The sequence below is a fragment of the Perna viridis genome, chromosome 11 (genome assembly GCF_037379345.1).
Source record: "Perna viridis isolate PV_CMFRI_1.1 ecotype Kerala chromosome 11, ASM3737934v1, whole genome shotgun sequence".
Taxonomy (NCBI): domain Eukaryota; kingdom Metazoa; phylum Mollusca; class Bivalvia; order Mytilida; family Mytilidae; genus Perna; species Perna viridis.
In genome coordinates this window covers 20594820-20615355 of record NC_142455.1, presented here as the reverse complement: position 1 = coordinate 20615355, position 20536 = coordinate 20594820, and the positions used below count along the sequence as shown (strand labels likewise).

The 20536-nt window shown below is 32.9% G+C and overlaps 1 protein-coding gene across 1 annotated transcript; it reads right to left on the bottom strand.

Moving 5' to 3' along the window:
* Window positions 1–1534: 1534 nt before the first annotated feature.
* Window positions 1535–20352, bottom strand: LOC148603293 (uncharacterized). The gene is made up of 2 exons (XM_088553102.1): window positions 20001–20352; window positions 1535–4992 (listed from the first exon to the last, which is right to left on the bottom strand). The coding sequence occupies exon 2, from the start codon at window positions 4984–4986 to the stop codon at window positions 3097–3099; it is 1890 nt and encodes a 629-aa protein (XP_088409228.1). The 5' UTR covers window positions 4987–4992; window positions 20001–20352; the 3' UTR covers window positions 1535–3096.
* Between the last annotated feature and the right edge of the window lie 184 nt (window positions 20353–20536).

Sequence of the window (20536 nt, the reverse complement as noted above, 5' to 3'; positions counted from 1 at the left end):
TTTCCTTCTGTGCATTTGTGTAATCGAATCAAAGAAAGACAACTGATTTCTTACTGTACTGAATGTTATTCTAAAAAATACATTAATTCTTCCATGGTTAACTTCAAGGTATCACTGAGCCTTTTTTATTACGCATATAGTGTACATTAGGTGGATTAGTCTTTCTAACATTCAGTAGGCGGCTTGAAGGGCATGAAATGGCGCCTCTACTTGTTGATCTTTACCTGCAATTCTATGACTGTATCAAAACCTTACTTCGAGAAAGAGTAATCAAGGGAACCAAGCTTATAGCGGTAATCAAAAGAATGTAATCCAGGGACAAAGACCAGACATGGAAAACAGACATACACAACAAAGAACATAAAGTAACTAAAATCATACATACAAAGTAACAAAAGAAAATGAGCAACTCGGACTCCACTAAAAATGGGAGCATGGACCAGGTGCATCGGTAGGGTAAGCGTCCTCTGCTTTTCTAGAAACACCCGCCGAGTTGCTCATAAAAAGTCAAGTCCGGGGTAGACAAACGAGGAAAGAAAAACTATGACCCGTTGAATAAATCAGTTTTCATGGTGCTGATGGATATACTATAACGATGTACGAGTTCATGATGACGATCATAAAACTTCTGTAGTGATGACTTCAATCTTGTATCTACATAACCCTGTTCCAGAAGCATATTTGTTAGAGTTCTAGCGCGATACAAAAAGTCTGCGTCGTTTGTCGTAAAGATTGGTCAATAATTTTCCTTGACCATCGAATTCTAGGTCTAGGTAAAGATATGAGGCTGACCTTACAGTGTCTGTAGTTTCCTTTATCTCAAGTTACTTTATGTTCTTTGTTGTGTATATCTGTTTTCCATGTCTGGTCTTTGTCCCTGGATTGCATTCTTTTGATTACCGCTATAACCTTGATTCCCTTGATTATCTTTGATGCTATCGTATTGTTATCGATATTTGATAATATTTTGCAAACACGTTGAAATTCATCAACTGTTTGAGAATCCCTAAGTCTCCTTATTTCATTGTAAAAATGAAAACAAAACATATATGTCACTACCATTACAGTGAGTTTAACCACTTCACATGTATTTTTTTTTCTTCCTTGTTCTTGTCTTTATTTTATCTTTTTTTATTTTTGGTTTCTCTGGTTATTCTCTTATTTGTGTGTTTTAACACGGTTTGTATGTAGTTGTTCCTCAATCAAACAACGTCATTTAATTAGATTGTCAGTTGGCTTTTCAAGTTTTTGTTTTCTTTTTTTAAGTATTACAAAATGTGCTCTATCAGCTTTATATCCACTTAAAGTGTACGTTATTGAAATGTTAGGTTGTTTCTATTGTTGCAAAGATCTCTCTACAAGAACAGCACAACAGGGCATAAAGAACACTCTGTTATGTATGAAAGTGCTTTATTCATATGTTTCAATATACATGACAAAGCAAGCATTGTTGTATAACTGTGATGTTGTCAATAAATATCGATTAAAAATAATCTTTTCACAAAGAAATAAATATAACACCTGTTCTATCGAGTTTTTGTTTTTGTTTTTTTTTTTTTTTTTTATCTTAGCTACTTGCATTGTGAGCGCTCATTTAATTTAAACCTCTTTTTTATTATTTCTCTTTTTCTACTTCGCTTTCTTTCTTCGTTCTAATGAGAGAGTGATTTTAATAGCACATCATAAAATGTTTTACATTGTCAACTGTGCTAAATTTTCAATTATTTTTTTTTCCTCACGAAAGGTGCCACAAAAATTGTGTGTATGGTGCATACCCACGACAGGTAGCATAATTATAAAATAAGAGTTGTCTTTCGTGAAACATTAATTCCATTCTCGTTTTGTTATATGATCTAAATTTAACTGCGAAATATAGCCAGGATTTGCTGTCAATTATTTGAAACTGCTTTTCTACATTAATGACTTTGTCATCAATCTCTCAGTCTGACTGAAAGTCCAAGATTTTCTTTTACTTAGATATATAAACACAGCCCACAAGTGTGCTCTTATTCTTTCATTTAAGGAGGTAGACCTAGCGTGAGGAACATAACTCTTGAAATCAGTGATATGTTTGTACCACATTCATTTTTACCAAAGCCTATCAAGCATTCATCTGAAACAGAATGAAATTAACCCCAGTTACTTTGATGCTTACATTAGATTGATGCAAAATGTTGAATACAAACGTTCAAATGATGTGTTAGAGTTGTGTCCCTTACCCTAGGTCTACCTCCTAAAGTTAGTGTTAAACGTCGAAACTGTAGCCAAGATATCTCGATATAGCACAAGCGCTATCTACTAATAATATTAAGTTTGAATGCAGAATGAGCATAAACAAATGAAATAACATAAAAACGTTTATAGTACCATACACTAGCGTGGGTAGCAATACGACCACCTTATTATTTATTATTGCGACTGTTAATCACGTTTTTTACAATAAAGGGACCTTTTACGACGACGTATTTTCTTAAGTTTTTCTTCCTTACAAAGTTAGCAACGTAAATCTCTCGCAAAAAACAATAGGTATACAATAAGAAAAGAAAAAAATATTCAATATTTGTTTTAAAATATTAAAGATACTGAAACAGCCTTTGTTTTGTAGTACTTTTATGTAACTTTAAAGTAATAGCAATACCAAAATAAACAACTTATATATTGCAGGATATGCAATGCACATCATAAGGAAAAGTTTTGTCTTCAAAATTTTTCGCAAACAGCTTTAAATATTGTACGTAGGAAGCACATCCTTCAAATAGTGCTTTTTAAGGAGATGAAAGGCTATGCATACCTTCAATACTAATGCAGACTTAACAAGCATGCGTAGATAGAATACATCAAAAATCGCATAAAGATTGTTCTATATGTACATACAAGAGAATCACAATTTGCTGCTGCAGATCATGTCCATTTTACAAATATAAAGATTTCTATCACAATCTTTGTTTTGCAAACCGACCAAATAATATTACAAAACAACTTACACTCAATGTGAGTCCATAACAATCGATGTCGCTATTTTAATCAATAAAAGTGTATAGACATCGATAGCGAAAGAACGAGCTTTGTAGATTTTTCCTTAAATTTAACATTATTCTATTTAAACTCTAATAACGGGAACATGCCTGTCTTTCCAGTAAGCATCGAAGCTCCTAGTCCGGCTCTAAATAAATTATCAAACGACTGAGCAAATGCATTGAATGGGTCTTGTGTTTGTGATCTATAATTCATTGGCGCTAAAGTTGTTGTCACCTTAGGAAATCCTTGGTTATTTAAGCCCAAGTATTCCATATACGGGTCCGGTGTAGTTGTAGGCGGAGGTTTTGTTACTCCTAACACTTTATTAAATGAATCCTTAAACTTGTTTGTGTTGCCCCATTTAAGGACAGTATTAGCTTTGCTTGGTTGACTCTGTTGTTGAAACTCCCGCCTTATAGGAGCAACTACAACATTTTGTTGGTCGATAGACTGTTGTTGTTTGTTTGATAAAGCCGTATAAGGTGGATTCACAGCTTGAACGTTACCGGTGTATGCTTGTTGTGGACTATTTTGTGATTGCTGACTTAAACTTGATTCAACACTTTGTAATGGCTTGAGTTGTACTTGAGCAACATTTGGTTGTGGGTAATTTTGCTGAGGTCCACTTGATTGTGCACTTTGTAATGGTTGCAATTGTACCTTGGCAACGTTTGATTGTTGGTTATTTTGCTGAACCCCATTTGATGCTGTCTTACTTTGTTGAGCTGCTATTGCTGAAGGGTTATTCTGTTGAGCTACCAATGCTGAAGGATTACTCTGTTGGGCTGTTATTACTGTCGGATTACTTTGTTCAGGCATTTTGGTAAGTTGGTTATTTTGTTGTTGAAGTCCACCTGAAGTAATACCTTGTTGTTTACTTTGTGTTTGTCTAAACTCCTGGAAAGCCTGTTTTGCTGACTGTATCTTATTCAGTAAGTCTTGAAGTTTGTTTTGTTGAGCAGGTTGTTGAACAGAATTTTGGGTTTGTTGTGTTGACTGCTGTGAATGTACTGGTAGCTGTTGCTGTTGTCTGCCTAAACTCCCAGATGTCTGAGCGTCATTCCATTGTTGATTTGGACTTCCTGTATTTTGACCCAATGCTTGTCCGTTACCGCTGTTTTGTGAATACTGTTGAGATTGTGGGTATTGCTGGTAATTGTTACTTGGTTTATTAGGTGGTGGTGTAGGCATAGCGTTGGCTTGGTATTGTTGGTTGTACTGCCAAGAGTTTTGGTTGCTTTGATATGGTTGCTGTTGATTTTGGTTTGTTTGTTGTTGTTTTTGGTACTGCTGTTGCTGTTGGCTTTGATAATTCTGATAAGGCTGCTGTTGACTTTGGTATTGTTGCTGATTCTGCTGGTTTTGATAATACTGTTGTTGGTTGTAATATTGTTGTTGATATTGTTGATAGCTCATGGTAGTTTGTTGATACTGTTGGTTTTGATAATAAGGTTGTTGGTGTTGATTCTGTTGTTGATTTTGATGTTGTTGACTACTCCATTGATTCTTTTGTGGTGGTTGTGAAACCCAATGCGTGCCCTGTGACACTTGTGGTTGATGTTGTTGACTATGGCTCTGTTGTTGATATTGTTGGTTATAATTATATCCATTGTAATGCTGTTGTTGGTGCTGGTTGTAATTGTATGCCGGGTATTGGTGGTTATAATTCACATAATAATTTGGGTAATGAGGACCAGCAGGCTTTTTCGTCGTTGGCTTTGGTGTGGTCGTAGTAGTTGATGTCACACCTTCCATTTCTGGTGGCTCGTATTCACCAACTGTTGTGGCAGCCGTTGTGGTAGTCGTTGTTGTTTTCGGTTTTTGTGTGGCTCTTTGAAGGGGAGGTTGGTATTGGTATTGGTATTGATATGGGTACCCGCCTCTGTAGTAGGGCGGTCTAAGATGGTTTGTCAGGCTGGGACTCAATATCGACAGAATCACTGTCATTATTACAATACAGTTCATCATTACTACCTGGAAGACAAAATAAAATAACTTAATAAATAATCGTTCTCGTATGCAAGAGAAAGCCTTATTTTTATCATGCCAATGTATTAAAAGGATCCTTCTTTTTTCACATAAAAACTCCACCACGGTTCTCTTCCTTTCATTATTCGTTTTTGATTTTTACACGTGTATATGTTTTTTTCAAGATTTTATGCATACAAAATCTTTCTTTTTTTCAATTCGAGGGAGGGGCATACGTCCGGCACGCCCGACCTTGGACCCACGCGTGGTATTAACATTTATTTCTTCCAATAGCTACAAATATACTTTTGACACAAAATAAAACCAACATTTTGTTCTATGTATATCACATCCTTACTGTATCGACATATCAATCCAATTAAGTACAGGTTTACTTAAGAACAATGCAAATGAGGAAAAGACTACAGCTATTGTCAACTTCCTTAACACCATAAAATCTTCAAAAAAAATTATCATTAATTATAAGAAGAAAAACATTGTGAAAAAAAGGAGTTGCATTTAAAGTGTGAGATGTAATGAAACAAGTCAATAAGTTAAATTCAATTCCATCGAAAATTAATTTTAATTTTAATTTAAACAAGCCTTCTAATTGGTTGGTTTTCTGCGAGCAAACCATGTTATTTTTATGTAACATGGTTTAGTAGTATGACGTCATTAACGTCAATTAGTCCGCACTCCGCGATTAAGTTCATCACAAATAAATATTTTTATTACGAATCAATTCTTAATCTTTGGTCTATCATACATTAGAAGTTAAATTATATAATTTTCTAATTTTATAGATTATACAAAGTAACCTTGTTTACGGCAGTTTACACTTTACATTGACTTACATGCAAATTCCGTTATAACCTATTCAAAAATTAAAAATATTACTTAATTAGTTCACGCCATAAGGTTTGATTGTTCTCCTCTTTATTTTTTGGGATTGGTTTTATCTCACTAAAGGGACATACAAGATACATTTGCACTACCAACAGTATAATCTTCTGCATGACTCTTAGGTATGCCTATACTTGATACACTCCATACATTTAATTAAAACTATAATAAAATCACCCTGGAAAAGCGTATTTAATTGCAGTTTTTGTGTAACATACGATTCCGACATTTATGACTGTTTTATTTTCTAAAAATACATTACATCTGTCATTGAAAATTTCCCTTTAATTAACTTTTGCAAAAATGCTATTTTCTTAATATAAGGTTTTGTACTTTGACAATATAATGTAATTTTAGTCTTTAATAAATTGAATGCATGAATATGTTAAAAGTCAAACAAAAAACTAAGAATAAGAAAGATTTGATGTATTTATGGCATCCTTAAACTCATATTTACGGAAAACTGTCAATTGGATTATACACTAAGTTGTTCTTTTCGGAAAATTGCGTTTAAATAAGCATGCCACTGAAAAAAACTAATGAAACAGTCGAACTCAAAAGTACCAACTTCATTTGAAATATATCTATTCACCCAACGATTGGTAGATAATGATCTGCAATTTATGTAGTCAGTGATCAAAAACATTTTTTGGAACAAAGGAATGAACGGTTTGTGTTCCTGTACCATAAGCGTCAATATGAATTTCGAAAAAAGACATAAACACACGTTTGCCCTTCCCAAACAATTTATGTGTATAAAGGTCAACGGAAAGGTCCAGATATATAACCTACTCTGTACCTACGTCTCACATTAATTATCACATTTTACTGTTGTCACAAAATATAATCTTAAAATATGAAAAACAGCATGTCATTATGACCTTGTCTTACATATATATTTCATTGTCAATCCTTATACCTGACCACGGACATAAACATTATATAATGTACATGATCATAAAGAATTTTTAAAACTTAATTTGAAAGTTATGCTGTCTGTATGCGAAGGGTCAATATATACAATGTATGAAAAAAAAACATTTAAGCATTTAAGCATTTAATGCATGAGTATCACTCTCTTGAAGGCCATTTGAGATGAAATAAAAACGAGAGGAAATTATTTTTAAAGCCTTTTAATCAAGAACTTATGTTCTACTTCTTTCAGCTATTTCATACATATTTTACAAGGTACAATAGTCCAAAATTAAAATTTGTTTACATGTACTTAATGCGTTGTTCCTGTTACTTGTAACAACTACATCTTTTAACAATTTACCCACTTTCTTAAGCAGTTTAGAGCTATTTTAAAGATAGACGCCGAATTGCGGAAGTATTATGATGGTTAAACATCTATGGCAGGATTTCAACCAAAAAACTTATGACTTTAAATGTACACGTGCATCATGCACTTAAAGGGACTATTTGCACACATCTGCCACATATTCAAGACGAATAAGCCGATAATCATAACCAATTTCCAAATAAAAGACCTGTCCCTGACCTGTTACCTGTCACTTTACACCTGGACAAGTAAGAGTCAATTACCGATCTATGAGCTGTCAATTACAATGCACATGTTAATGGCAGACATGATTGGTAAATGTGTAAAACATGTCAGCAAGGACACGTAAGGTAATAAGGTCATACAAATAGTTCAATTTCTTCCATATTTCTTATCTAAATTGACCGCCTCGGTGGTCTGAAGGTAACATGCTCGCCCCGACTGTAGAAGGTCATGAGTTAGATCCCCGGCCGAGTCATACCTAAGACTTTATACTTCTCCATCAAGCACGTGGTATTTAAGGGATAGAGTGAAGGCTGGTTGGATAGGAGTCAGAATAATGTGTCCGAGTTGGGTGATATGCCTACCTGTGAGCTGTTGCTTATGTGACCTAGCACAATAAGAATCCAGCTCAGCGTGTCGTACTAGTACAAAGCAGGGTCTGTTCAATTGTACTTATCCTGAGATGCGTGAAATTTCTACCGGAGATCGTTAAACCCTAATCAATCAATCGTGTGTCAATGTATAAAGTGTCAAATCTCTCTCTCTCTCTCTCTCTGAACGAAAACACTTGATCAATCGAACAGACCCTCCTTTGTATCTGTCCAACAGACTGTGCCGATTTTTTTGTGCTAGCTCTTAGAAGCGACATACTCAGACTCATTGTCGTGGCTCAGAGCCAACAAGTCGCCAATCAATCTCTTTTATGTCGCGTTTTTTGGCGGAGAAGCAATGACAATATATTAATATTAGCGCCTTTGGTCTGGCGGGACCGGTTATCGAATCAACGACTTATACGTGCTAATTCACAATTTCAAGCAAATAAAGCAAGTGCATCAGTACAAAAGGGCCCGAAAATGAGTAAACTTGACAGTGCTACATACATTTTGTACAGCGCAAGCAAAAACTGCACTTCTGATTTCGGACAATAAATATATACATGAATATATAAAAATGCAAGGAACATAACATTGGATGTGTGGTTGTTTTTCTCATAGTTAACCTGCTTACACCAAATTGTACTCTTTATTTTGCATCAAAAGACTCATTATATGGTGTTCTACATAGCACCCCCAAGAATTAGATTCTTTGTATAGTTTTTAACGAGATACCCGAACAAATTGATGACATAAGAAGTTAGATGGTTACAAATGACAACGCACTTGTACTTGGTAATAAACATTAGGAATGTTTCTTCCCCATGTCACATTAATTCTACTAATTATCATGCATGTCACACCATATGCGCTATTCAGAGGAATTACCATTTGTAAACAAACAAAAATAACAGTACAAAGGCGTGGGGATGTATTTTAACTGCACTTTTATCGCCGAAGGCCATACTATAAACATGTAATTTTTCTTTATCAGAGGTATTCATGAGTTCTTTTGTGCAATGTCTTTGTTCTTCGGGAATCGTTTAAGAAATGATTATACAGATTAACAGATGCATTTATTTGGGGATTATCATTAACAAATTCTAAATACACGTACATGTAAAAAATGTACATGTATGTGCCCAAACTCGAGTATTTTACTTATAGTACACCACAGTGGTCTCATAAATAAGCAAAGCTAGTTCAAATAAAAAATAGTGTATATTTCCTTTTTTTTAAAACTTAATCCATAAATGTGCATGGAATTCGCAATTTCAGCTAATTCATTTTTAGTTGGTACCCGTCGACTTTAACCCTTATATTGTACAAACATTTCGCCAAAACGATACACTAAAACAATGTGATTTTCTAGGTCCTTAAGATTCCTAAAGAATTTTTCATTTACATTGATTTACCAATCAAATTAATGCGTCAAATTTCTTTTCAAGACACACACTATAAGAATGAACAAGTCAATAGTTTTCTGAATTACGTCATATCGGAACATAACAGCTACAAAATGTACCAGACAAGTGCCCACATGAGTAGCATTAGGTTAACATTTGAAAAAAGAATGTAGCCGATCGAACCATGATTGAACCAAGCAGCACTCAACTTAAAGAGATGTTTCTTCGTGAGTGTCTTAGTTTTCCTGTCCTCGTAATACTATATATTCGTTAAACTCAATAAAAAAGATTTTTTTAGAGTTTCTCCATCTTACAGAACTTGTTTGGGGAAAACTTCCCATTCTATGGTATATGGGGAATGGGGAAATGGAGATGGAGATAGTGTATGGGGAATTAGGATTTTGAATGGGGAGGAAGGGGACAATTTTTAGTCTTTATTGATATGAAATATATATTGCATTTGAGTATAAATAAGAGTGTAAATATAAAAGAATTTAAAAAAAATATATAATTTAACTGGATAATGTGCATATTTGATACGAAATATGCAATGAGGATTTTATGGGGGTATTTTCCAATGGGGAATGGGGGCGGTTTATGATGTAAGCGAGAAGATAAAACTATTCAAGAGCAACCAAACAAAAGCAGTAAATAAAAGTCGGTCGAATATACATGACTCGAATACACTTCAGCACAAAGGAGCACCGATATAAAACATTTAAAACATAAAGTCAGCGCATTAGTATGCATAACAACATGTAAATATCTTCGAAGCCAAGACATATTTACATTAGTAAACAAGATAGATGGTCATATGAGGAATTTAAGGTGTATGTATGGTAGAACCTTTTTGTATGTTCCTTAATTGTTTTACGGTCAGTTGTAATTTACTTCAAAGTTTGATGACCTATTTAAAGAGACATTAAGAAATTTTCGTAGATTACCACTAGCTAGCTGTTATCAATTCTTCACACAAAGACAATGTTACACAAAAGCAGCCGGTAGTGTATTAAATACATGTATGTCTTCGTTATAATTATCTAAGAGAAGAGCCATAATAACTTGCAGACGATGGTATTTTTTAGACCTTCCTCCCATGTTCGCTGTCGAGGACAGGCAATTTTAACAATGTCAATTCGGACAATTTCAGAACATAAAAGTAGACATCCATTCCCTAACTCATTGTACAACATGGTCCTATGCAAAAGGTTATGTAAAATTACTCTTATCATTATTATTTTACATAACCTTATATTGTATATATGGATGTCATAATCGTTAATGTCACGTGTCATCCCACGGCAGCTAAGACAAGTGGTCTATACGGGAAATAACATCCAGTATTTAAATAAAGCTTAAAAAAAGCTATATTATATTTTCCAGTTGTGCTTTAGATAAAAGATGAGACACATTATAGGTTAACTTAAGGACATATTTATTTCTGATGAGATGAACAGACAGACAGAACCTATAATCCATTTATTTTTCCCTATGAATGAAGTTACACAATTATAAACAAATATCAACATTATAGAAGGTTAAAAACTTTGTATTTTATGGTATAAGATATTGGACATACATGTACTTTGTAACATCTCTTTTTCACTTAATTATTGGAGTTGGTTTTACAAATGTACTTCTTACCATAGGTTACTAATTAAAGAAAACTGAAAGTCCTTTTCTGTTTTATTATATTTCTCCAAACAAGTGTCCCTTCAATTAGGGTTGCATCATAACTGATGTACATAATATACCACAATTTAAAACCAGCATTATCTTTTAAAAATATACCCGACTTTTCTCGCTTTGGCAATCAGTTTGTGAAAATTCCAAATCCGAAAATGCAATAATGTAGATGCTTTATCCCTTTTATCACTAAATAATGCCATTTAGAACCCCTAAACGAGCTTTTCTCAATTACATATATGCCGGTTTGTACATTTTCTGACAAAGTAGAAAATTCTTTCTTTCAGATTTTATTTCCTTAACTGTGTGATTCACTTTACTGTGTTTCATATGTATTATAATTCAGTTTGATCAACAAATGAAAGTTGCATTTAAATCTCACAATAATTTTGTTTTCAAAACCTGATCTCTCTCTCTCTCTCTCTCTCTCTCTCTCTCTCTCTCTCTCTCTCTCTCTCTCTCTCTCAGTAGGACGTAAAGTAATTTGTCAATCTGTAAGAGAAACATATTAAAATTCTGTTCATAAACCATAACTATTTAATATCTGGATTTCAAGGTTGTATGTAAATTAACAAACATAAAGTAGACCTGTAGAATGCACTTCAGATGTATTCGTGAGACGTCCTTAATTTACTTACATAATTACATGTTTTTTTTTCATTTTCTTTTTCTTTTATGCCGAATGGAGCATTTTAAAGTTTACCATGCAGCAATGAGCCGAAAATCAAGTCACTAAAAAACTGCGGAGCAAGAGCATGTTAGTACGACAAAGTTTGTGCAACAATAATACTGAACATATCAAGACTTCCGCAATTACAATATACCTAAATATTGTGTTTCAATGGTAACACAAAAAAAAAAATAAATAAAAACACTAAGTTGCGTGAAAAATGTCAAAATGCACGTAACTGTACTGAACATAAGAGCCCAAGAGTATTTTGCTATAAGAAAAGAAAGGAACAGGCACTAGGACACAAAAAAAAACAACCGTTTATTGTTTTGATACATGTAGATATCGGACAAAATCTAATTCTCTTCTTCACTTCTTCCTCTACCATACCCCATCCCACCGCCACCCCCTTTCCAAACCAAAAACTTCACGAAACTCCTTACAGAAAGCAATTATCGCCACTCCATGAATGTATATGAAAAATATTATAATAAATAAATATTTCAAAATATGGCGCTAACTCATTTTAAACAAGAATAAACATCAAAAGAATTTGAGATGAGAACAGAAATTGACACTATTGATTGTCTCTTGTGATAATAATGTCGAAACAAGGTATACTAGTGGCAAAAGAGTGTCGCAACTAAATGTACATGTAACATGTATTATAGTGACGTACATAACATTACAGCACAATGAATGTGCATGTCTATACTGTAATTATAATACTTTCATAAGTATGTTATTTTACTTTATGTCTGATCCGTTTTGCTCATTACAAATAAAATATAATTAAACTAAACTTTAAGCACAGTGACAAAAACAAATCAGTTCAGTAAAGCGTAGGACTAAGAGGACTTCAAGTCTTCATGTATAGCTTGACAACAAGACAGTCCAGTAAAGCGTAGCATTTAGAGGACTTTTAGGTTTTCGTGTACAGCTTGACAAAAAATCTGTCCAGTAAAGCGTAAGACTTAGATTACTTCGAGTTTTCATGTATAGCTTGGCAACAAATCAGTCCAGTAAAGCGTAGGACTGAGAACTTTAAGTTTGCATGTATAGCTTGGCAACAAATCAGTCCAGTAAAGCGTAGGACTGAGAACTTTAAGTTTGCATGTATAGCTTGGCAACAAATCAGTCCAGTAAAGCGTAGGACTGAGAACTTTAAGTTTTCATGTATAGCTTGGCAACAAATCAGTCCAGTAAAGCGTAGGACTGAGAACTTTAAGTTTTCATGTACAGCTTGGCAACAAATCAGTCCAGTAAAGCGTAGGACTGAGAACTTTAAGTTTTCATGTACAGCTTGGCAACAAATCAGTCCAGTAAAGCGTAGGACTGAGAACTTTAAGTTTTCATGTACAGCTTGGCAACAAATCAGTCCAGTAAAGCGTAGGACTGAGAACTTTAAGTTTTCATGTATAGCTTGAGTGACGTGAGTATTGTAGCTCATCATAGTGTCCATATAAATAATTAAACTGACCGGAAATATACGTTTTATTATAGAATCTGTCAAACTGGAGAATTAAGTAGTGAATTCACATTGCGAAAATAGACATAGCCATACGAGTACATTGTACAATGAATTGTCCTAAATCAAAATATTATGAAAGTTATTCTCGTGCAAAAATAGTATACTGATATACGGTTGTTCGTTTTTTTTTTTTTAAAGAATAACATTATACATGATAGCAATGCATGTATTTTAAAAAAATATTGAAATCATTTCACCTTTCAATTTTTTCAAGAATACATTGAGGTATACTTTTGACAACCTGCAAAATTTAAGAAATGGAACTGATTTTTTCATCAAATGGTATATATGATAATCTTATGCTAACCAGGAGCTAATGTACTTCTTAGTTATATTAGAACTTAACTTAAGAACATCTTACTTGAAGCTCATTTTAACCGATTTTTTTTATTATTTCAAACTGTTGATGAACATGTTTCCGCCATTGCTAATGATTATATTCGGACAGAAATCATGTTTTTTTTTTCAGATTGTTTAATTGTTAGTACTAACTACCCGTAACAGATTGTAAAATGGCGACGGAACATGAAATACAGTAACGCATCTATTGTAACCTAAATAGATTTGAACATTTCAGAGATTACATATTCGCTATTTTACACCTCTGCTACATTCAGCCCCATTTAATTCAAATAAGTAGAATAAAGCGGAAACAACTTCGTGGATTTGTAATGAGAAGTTTTATGCTTTGTGAATATGTTCATACCCTCTATACCAGAGCCAGCTAACGTAGTGATACGTAGTTAATCAGGAAGCGGTCATAGGTCTGCGGAGGAGATTGTATGAACAAGAGTACGGAAAGTTGAAACGGTAGAAAGAATAAAAGTATAACACTGGAAAAATGTACATCAGATGTGAAGAACGGAACGTTTAATTTGTTAGGTGAATAAATATGAAGGATAGCAATATACAATTTGTATGACACGGCCTCCTCCAACCTAATCAATCAGTGACAAAAACATCAGTAATGTCGCTGAAAAAACTTATCACAATTTATAATAGAAAAGATTACTTGCCGTTGATTTTTTGCAGAAGTACTTTTTGCAAGTCGGTGAAATAAATAGCATCCTATTTCAATGTAAACTGACCGATGTTCTTATTCAAGTACATGTGTTTCATTAATTCCGATTTTAAAACTGTTTTGGGTTACATACCGCTTGCTTGGGTAGTCTCGTGGTTGGTGGATCCAAGGATATGTAGGGAGTTAGCACACCTCGTTTTTATTAGCAAATTTGTCATTTCCATTAGTAAAATCGATAAAATAAATCATAAAATACATATATATAATAACACCTTTTTTTCTGAGAGACTCCGTCCTGGCTCCCCCTTCTTCATCTAGCTTAAGCCAGACCGACACAGTCGATACTATAATTATAACAATGGACAAAATACACTAATGTTATATTTTTAGATACTTATCTATTCCGTTTTGGGCACATTAACATTTTCTTTATTTTACATGAAAATGTAAAATGTATGAGAAATCAGGGTGTCTTGGACATTGTAGGACAATATTTATTCGGTACAAACAATTTAATGACATGTTTTTTGAAAGTAAGGTCATGGCTAAAGAAATGAAGACAGAGTTTAGCGAGAACTTCACAGAGAATCAGGACTTTAGATGAAATTAAGTTGACACACGTTACATGTATTTCATATCATTCCCAGTTTTCTTTCTCAATGTCAAACGGTAGTTCCCTACATGGCTGTTACTGTATAAGAGCACATAAAATACGGCTTTAGAGTGTCGTCTTAACATTATCATGAGAAGTTCTCCAAATACGTATTCACATCATTACTTGAATATTATTGCCGACTGTTGGAGGGCGTTGGAATCATAAAAACGACGGGATTGTATATTGTCTTACACATACATGTAAGATCACGCCTTTCGATTTTCAAAAAGAAAATGAAATACTCGAATAGGTGGAAATAGGCGATGGGTATACAGTCATGTGAAGTTCAATCATTACTAAATTGAATACACGTGCACTTTTTCTTGTACCAATCTCGTGTTTTAATTTGTCCCGCATTTCACATTTCTTTATCTGCAGAATTTTTTTAATCAACATGGAAAAGGCAGGTACATGTATATTATGGATCTAAACGGCCTGATTGTATAGGAAGATAGTGCAAAGTATGTTTACCAACATCTTTAGTTGTAGACTTGCTTTATGGTTCGACATTAATACAATATTCCATTGATTAGAAGACTATTGAAATTTAGTAGCAATTAACTACAGCGACCGGTTTTCTTGGTTTTGCCCCAGGTGTTATGAGCACTCTTAGGTCTGATTAAACACAATACACAGAAATATTTATAGTAATCGTATAAAGAAATAGGCTAAGGTTCTTTAAGTATAGCCCAAGTTAAGAATCGTATAGAAAACAAAAGAAAATATAATACAATACACGTCTTTCAAAATTTTTTTAGCGAAAACTATCATTTTCTCAAGTTTACAATCTGGATTTCTAGAACTCCATTTCAAAAGAAATTAACAAAAATTCAGAAACCAAATCTAATTAGTATCAACATTTGTTTTCACAATTCAAATGTTGCTCCCTGCTTTTTATGCATCGCTTTTGACAATGACTTAAACATTGAACCATACCTAATGTTCTACTGTTTAGTTTTGAAAGAAAGTTTTGAGATATTTTATATAAAAATCACTTCGAAAGCACTACCAACAAATATGGTTATTATATGCAGTTATGCAGTCATTGGGAATTGAACAAAGCAGCATATCCAATGACCATGGCTGTTCGCTGTAAAAATAATTTTGTTCTTGCATTTTCTGTTAAGTTTTACATTTTCTCGACATATTCAATACCACACATGATAATGTACGTTTACTCGGTATTTTTTATCATGACATATTCAAATTACCTAATAAATACCTAAGTATTACACAAAAAATACCGCACCTGTCACAGAAACCTCTCGGTCCATCGGACTTCTAAAAGAATTCTCATATTTTTATTTGGATATTCGGACGTTTATTGTGTATTCAGAATAGACTAACACGCTGATACCGTAATGACAGACAGCTCGGTATCAATGAATGTTCAAGTTTGGATTGATTTATCCTACTTTGACCATTGAAAGCGATGCGTCTAACATTTGGGAACTTCATATGTAAAACAGTGCTACATTACATTTAGTAGCCGTCATGGTAAATATTACTTCGACCGAATTCTTTGGCTTGACAGTGTTCTCAGGAAAAGATACATGTACTATAATCATTAGGAGGATGCATGTGGCTTGTATTGTGCAGAGTTTTCATGCCAGACAGGCATTGATTCATGGTGGGGGCGGGCTAAGCCTAATGCCTATATAGACTGAGAATATATCTTTTACATGAAATCTTGTTTTTTTCACACGTTCTATTTCCAAGCATTTTCTTGAATCGATTTGCTTGGACTTTTATTCCAATAAGGCCTCTCCAACTTAAAATTCTCGGTCCGCCTTACTATAAAAGACACTGGGCTTTTTTGAAAACCAAAATCACTAACTGTACAGATGTCCCTAAAAGACAACTCTTGCACTTTAGTACAATTTCAAATATTTCAATTAGTGCATAGTGATTATAAATAACGAATTATGGAGTTTTATTGTTAAACATTTTAGCTATAAGAACATACATGTATGTATGCAAGCTTTAAATATTGCTTGAAAATATCGTAAAAGGACGAAAATATCAATCTTTTATAATATAACTATTTGATGATATTATGTACACCTGCTTCAAGAAGTAGCCTCAGAATTATTACCATCAGAATATTAGTTCGATGCACAAATCACCCTTACTATATAAAGCGAAAAATGCGACATTTGTTTTCGTGCAAAGAGATGAATGAGCATCTAAGACATGTGAATTTAAGAATTTGACGGCAATTCCAGAAGATCATTTTTCCCTTTTTAGGCTTTCTATACCATTAGCCGAATATCAAATTTCTTCGTTAATTACCAAAAAGATTTATTTAATAATGTATCAAAAATATCCTTTTTTTCTGTATATGTTGAAACAGATGACATGTTTAAACTTTAGTTATGACCATCTTACTTCTTCATGTCTGCCTTCTTCAATATTTTACCCTACCGGTGCACCTGGTCCAGTTTTTAGTGGAGTCCTCGTTGCTCATTTGCTTTTGTTACTTTGTATGTATTATTTTTGTTACTTTGCGTTCTTTGTTATGTATGTCCGCTATTTGTCCCTGGATGATTTTTTTTTATTACCGCTAGAACCTTGGTTCCCTTGATTACTCTTTGTCTATTATTATGGGTTCGTACATGTACGACAGGAATAATTCTAAAGTTAAATTCCATGTAAGGAACTGAAAATATGTGTTGTACTGCTTTGATTAATTGCGTGTGTTAGTCACCTTGAGTTTACACGTGACAACAAGTAATTGTTTTACTACTATGTGTCTTAAAAAAGATGAAATATTGGTCAGGAAAATTGTAGATTTTCTGTAGGAACGAATACTTATTTTGCAATATGATTTATGATGTCAGTGATTGAAAAATGAATCAAAACGATTTATTTCATTTATCTTTATAGATACGTAAAGGTAATACAAAAAATGGTTAAATTACTTAATGAATGCAAAATTTATAGTTTTTATGATGGGGGGGGGGGGGGGGGGGGGGGGCAACCATATGATATTCCGTCAAGACGTAAAAGACAATCAGAATCAATTATACGTTGTAAAAATAGATGGCAAGCAAGTGATTTTGACTTTATACAATTTAGCTTTGAAATATAGTCCATGTTAGAGAATCTTATATTTCAAGATTAATGAAATAGACCAAATGTATATTTCTCTTGTTTTAAAACCTAAACAAAATGACTTGTTTTTATCATAAATGCTTTAAGAGGCAAAGTGATGTATGCTCAGTACATGGTCACTTTATAATAAGCTTCTCTGGCAAGAAATGTAGATTGCAGTATTACAGATACGACAGCCTTCCAACATGTGAAGTGTCAGTCTCTGTAAGACACAGGCAGTGGGTGAAACATGATATGAAAGAACCCATCATTTTGATAGTGTAATTTGACTATTTGCACCATCAAATCGAGGAAAAAAGATAATATTTGCCATATCATTTTGGCTAATTGGGTTATAATTTCCTTGAAATGCACTGAAAATGAACATTGCAAGGGCAGATAACTCTGGATACTGAGATAAAATAAAGTTTTTTTTTCAAACAGAGAAAGTATCCTTGAGTGATATTATATTGTCAGATCGGAGGGTTTTTGACGTGCATGTTTCTGATATTTTCATTTTGCCTGATTCTTACAAACATTTATATTTAATAATCATCGAAAATTTTGCCTGATTCTTACATACACCTGAACTTTTCACTTTATTTGAAATGTTTTTTTTCTGATGTTTTTATCACTTCTTTTTCTTGTATCATATGTATGTATCTTTAAGCTATTGAATTATCTGATAATACATACGAAGCACAGATTAAAATCAATAAATCCTATTATAGAACTGTTATCATATTTAAAGCGATGGGGTTTTCCATTATATATGCGTGGTTAAGTTCAAAATGCATACAGGGACGACGCATAACCTACATGTACTAGTATTTTACATTTTACATTAAAGTTTAGAAGTAAAAAAAAATATGATCACAGACAAAACCATTACACATTATTTTCACATGAATTAAGAAAATAAAAAAAAAACTTGTGACAAGAACTACATGAAAATAGTGCGAATCTAATTCTCACATGAATTTTATGTGATCTTTTCTCATGACGTACGGTTACAATATAAAGATGAGTGAATATCACGTGAAAAATGCGTTATATTCATGTGTAATCCACGTGAATTTTGCGTGACGCTCAAAGTACATGCATTTTTGCATGTTTACCCATTTTAATATACATGTCAAACTTAAAGCTCAGTAAGTAAGTAGAGTATTTTGATCCAAAAATGTCAAAATATAGTACTTTCATTTTCTACTTCGTTTATCTTGAGTATAAACACTTGCTCATCTAATACATATAATTTTTTTAGCCAGTAGTTTTCTCATTTTCCTGGTAATTTCGAAAGCATATCAATCATCAGATATTTTGTTTGTTCTGTGTTTTTTATACTTATATTTGTTTTTGATTTTTGTTTTGTTGTTCATTACATTGTACATGACAAAGTGCAGGTGATTTTATTAAGTTGTATTTGTTCAGTAATTGACATTAAATGCAATTAGTATTATTTTACCACAGGAAATAACCATCTATTACGAAGGGGCTTAACCAGAAAAAAATGTGGCACTGTTAAAGTTGTCAAATTCACTATCTATATATAGTTCCCAAATTAATCACAGCGTAAATAAACATCTCAAAATTTATGAGTAAATAAAAAAGATATATCTGTTTTTTTTTTTATGTTTTAATTAACTATATTGTCAATCGTATCTTGTAAACAGTAAATGATATACTATTCCACATGTTGTAAAAATCAAAACCGGATGGCTTACCAGGTTTACTTCAACTTTAATATTATCATATCAATAATAATAAGTAAAATAAATATAATGGAATCATTTAAATAACGTAACACTACGACCTAGAGTTTAAATGTTTCATGTTTAGCAAATACAGAAACAATGTTTGTCAGAGAAGAAGTGTCATATATATTTCGAAGTGGACAGTTACAATAATAACTATTATGCTTAAAACATCTTATCAAGACTTATATTTTAATGAAGAATGAACACGTAAAGGAATTATTTAACAAACCCATAAAAACCAAAATCGGAAATAATGAAATAATCAGAATATATATATAAAAAAAAACTATATGACTCGAATCTTGATTGCCTTGATTACTTTTTAATGCATTTATAGATATATATCTCATTGTTTTATCTACAAAATAACTTAATATTAATCAAGATAGCGAAAAAGACACAAAAGAAACTTACCTACGATTCGTTCACTAATACAATATCAATGAATTATATCCAATTATTCTTTGAATTAAAATTGAATCAAAACATTTGTCGAGTTGTCAATATCAATCAATCACTAGGAATTAACCGATAGCACACTCCATTTTACTTGTAACTGATAAACATGTGCAGTGTATAATAACGCTATTGTGGATCATGGAAAGTACTCGTCAGAATTGATGTGATAAAAATCTCGTCACTTTGTCATCTTTTTTTTACCTGGACAATGTAACATTGCCATACCTTGTATTTTTAGAGTACCTTTGACAGATTCCTCCATAAAATAAATGGCGACTATCCTCTGTTATGTATGATAAGTGTTTCTGTATAAGGAAGGGATATTAATATTGACAAAGTGTGAAATAAATATATGTGTACGGACTGCTGCAGTAGTAGGTTTACCCGATTCCTCGATGATTTATTGTTTTAAAGGCTGGTTTGTTGAATGATTTAGAAAAAAAACATAAAGGCATTCCATACAAGAACAATACCAAAAAATATAGGTTTCT

Excerpts from the sequence above, each read along its gene's own strand:
- LOC148603293 (XM_088553102.1), bottom strand. The coding sequence starts at position 4,986 with ATGATGAACTGTATTGTAATAATGACAGTGATTCTGTCGATATTGAGT.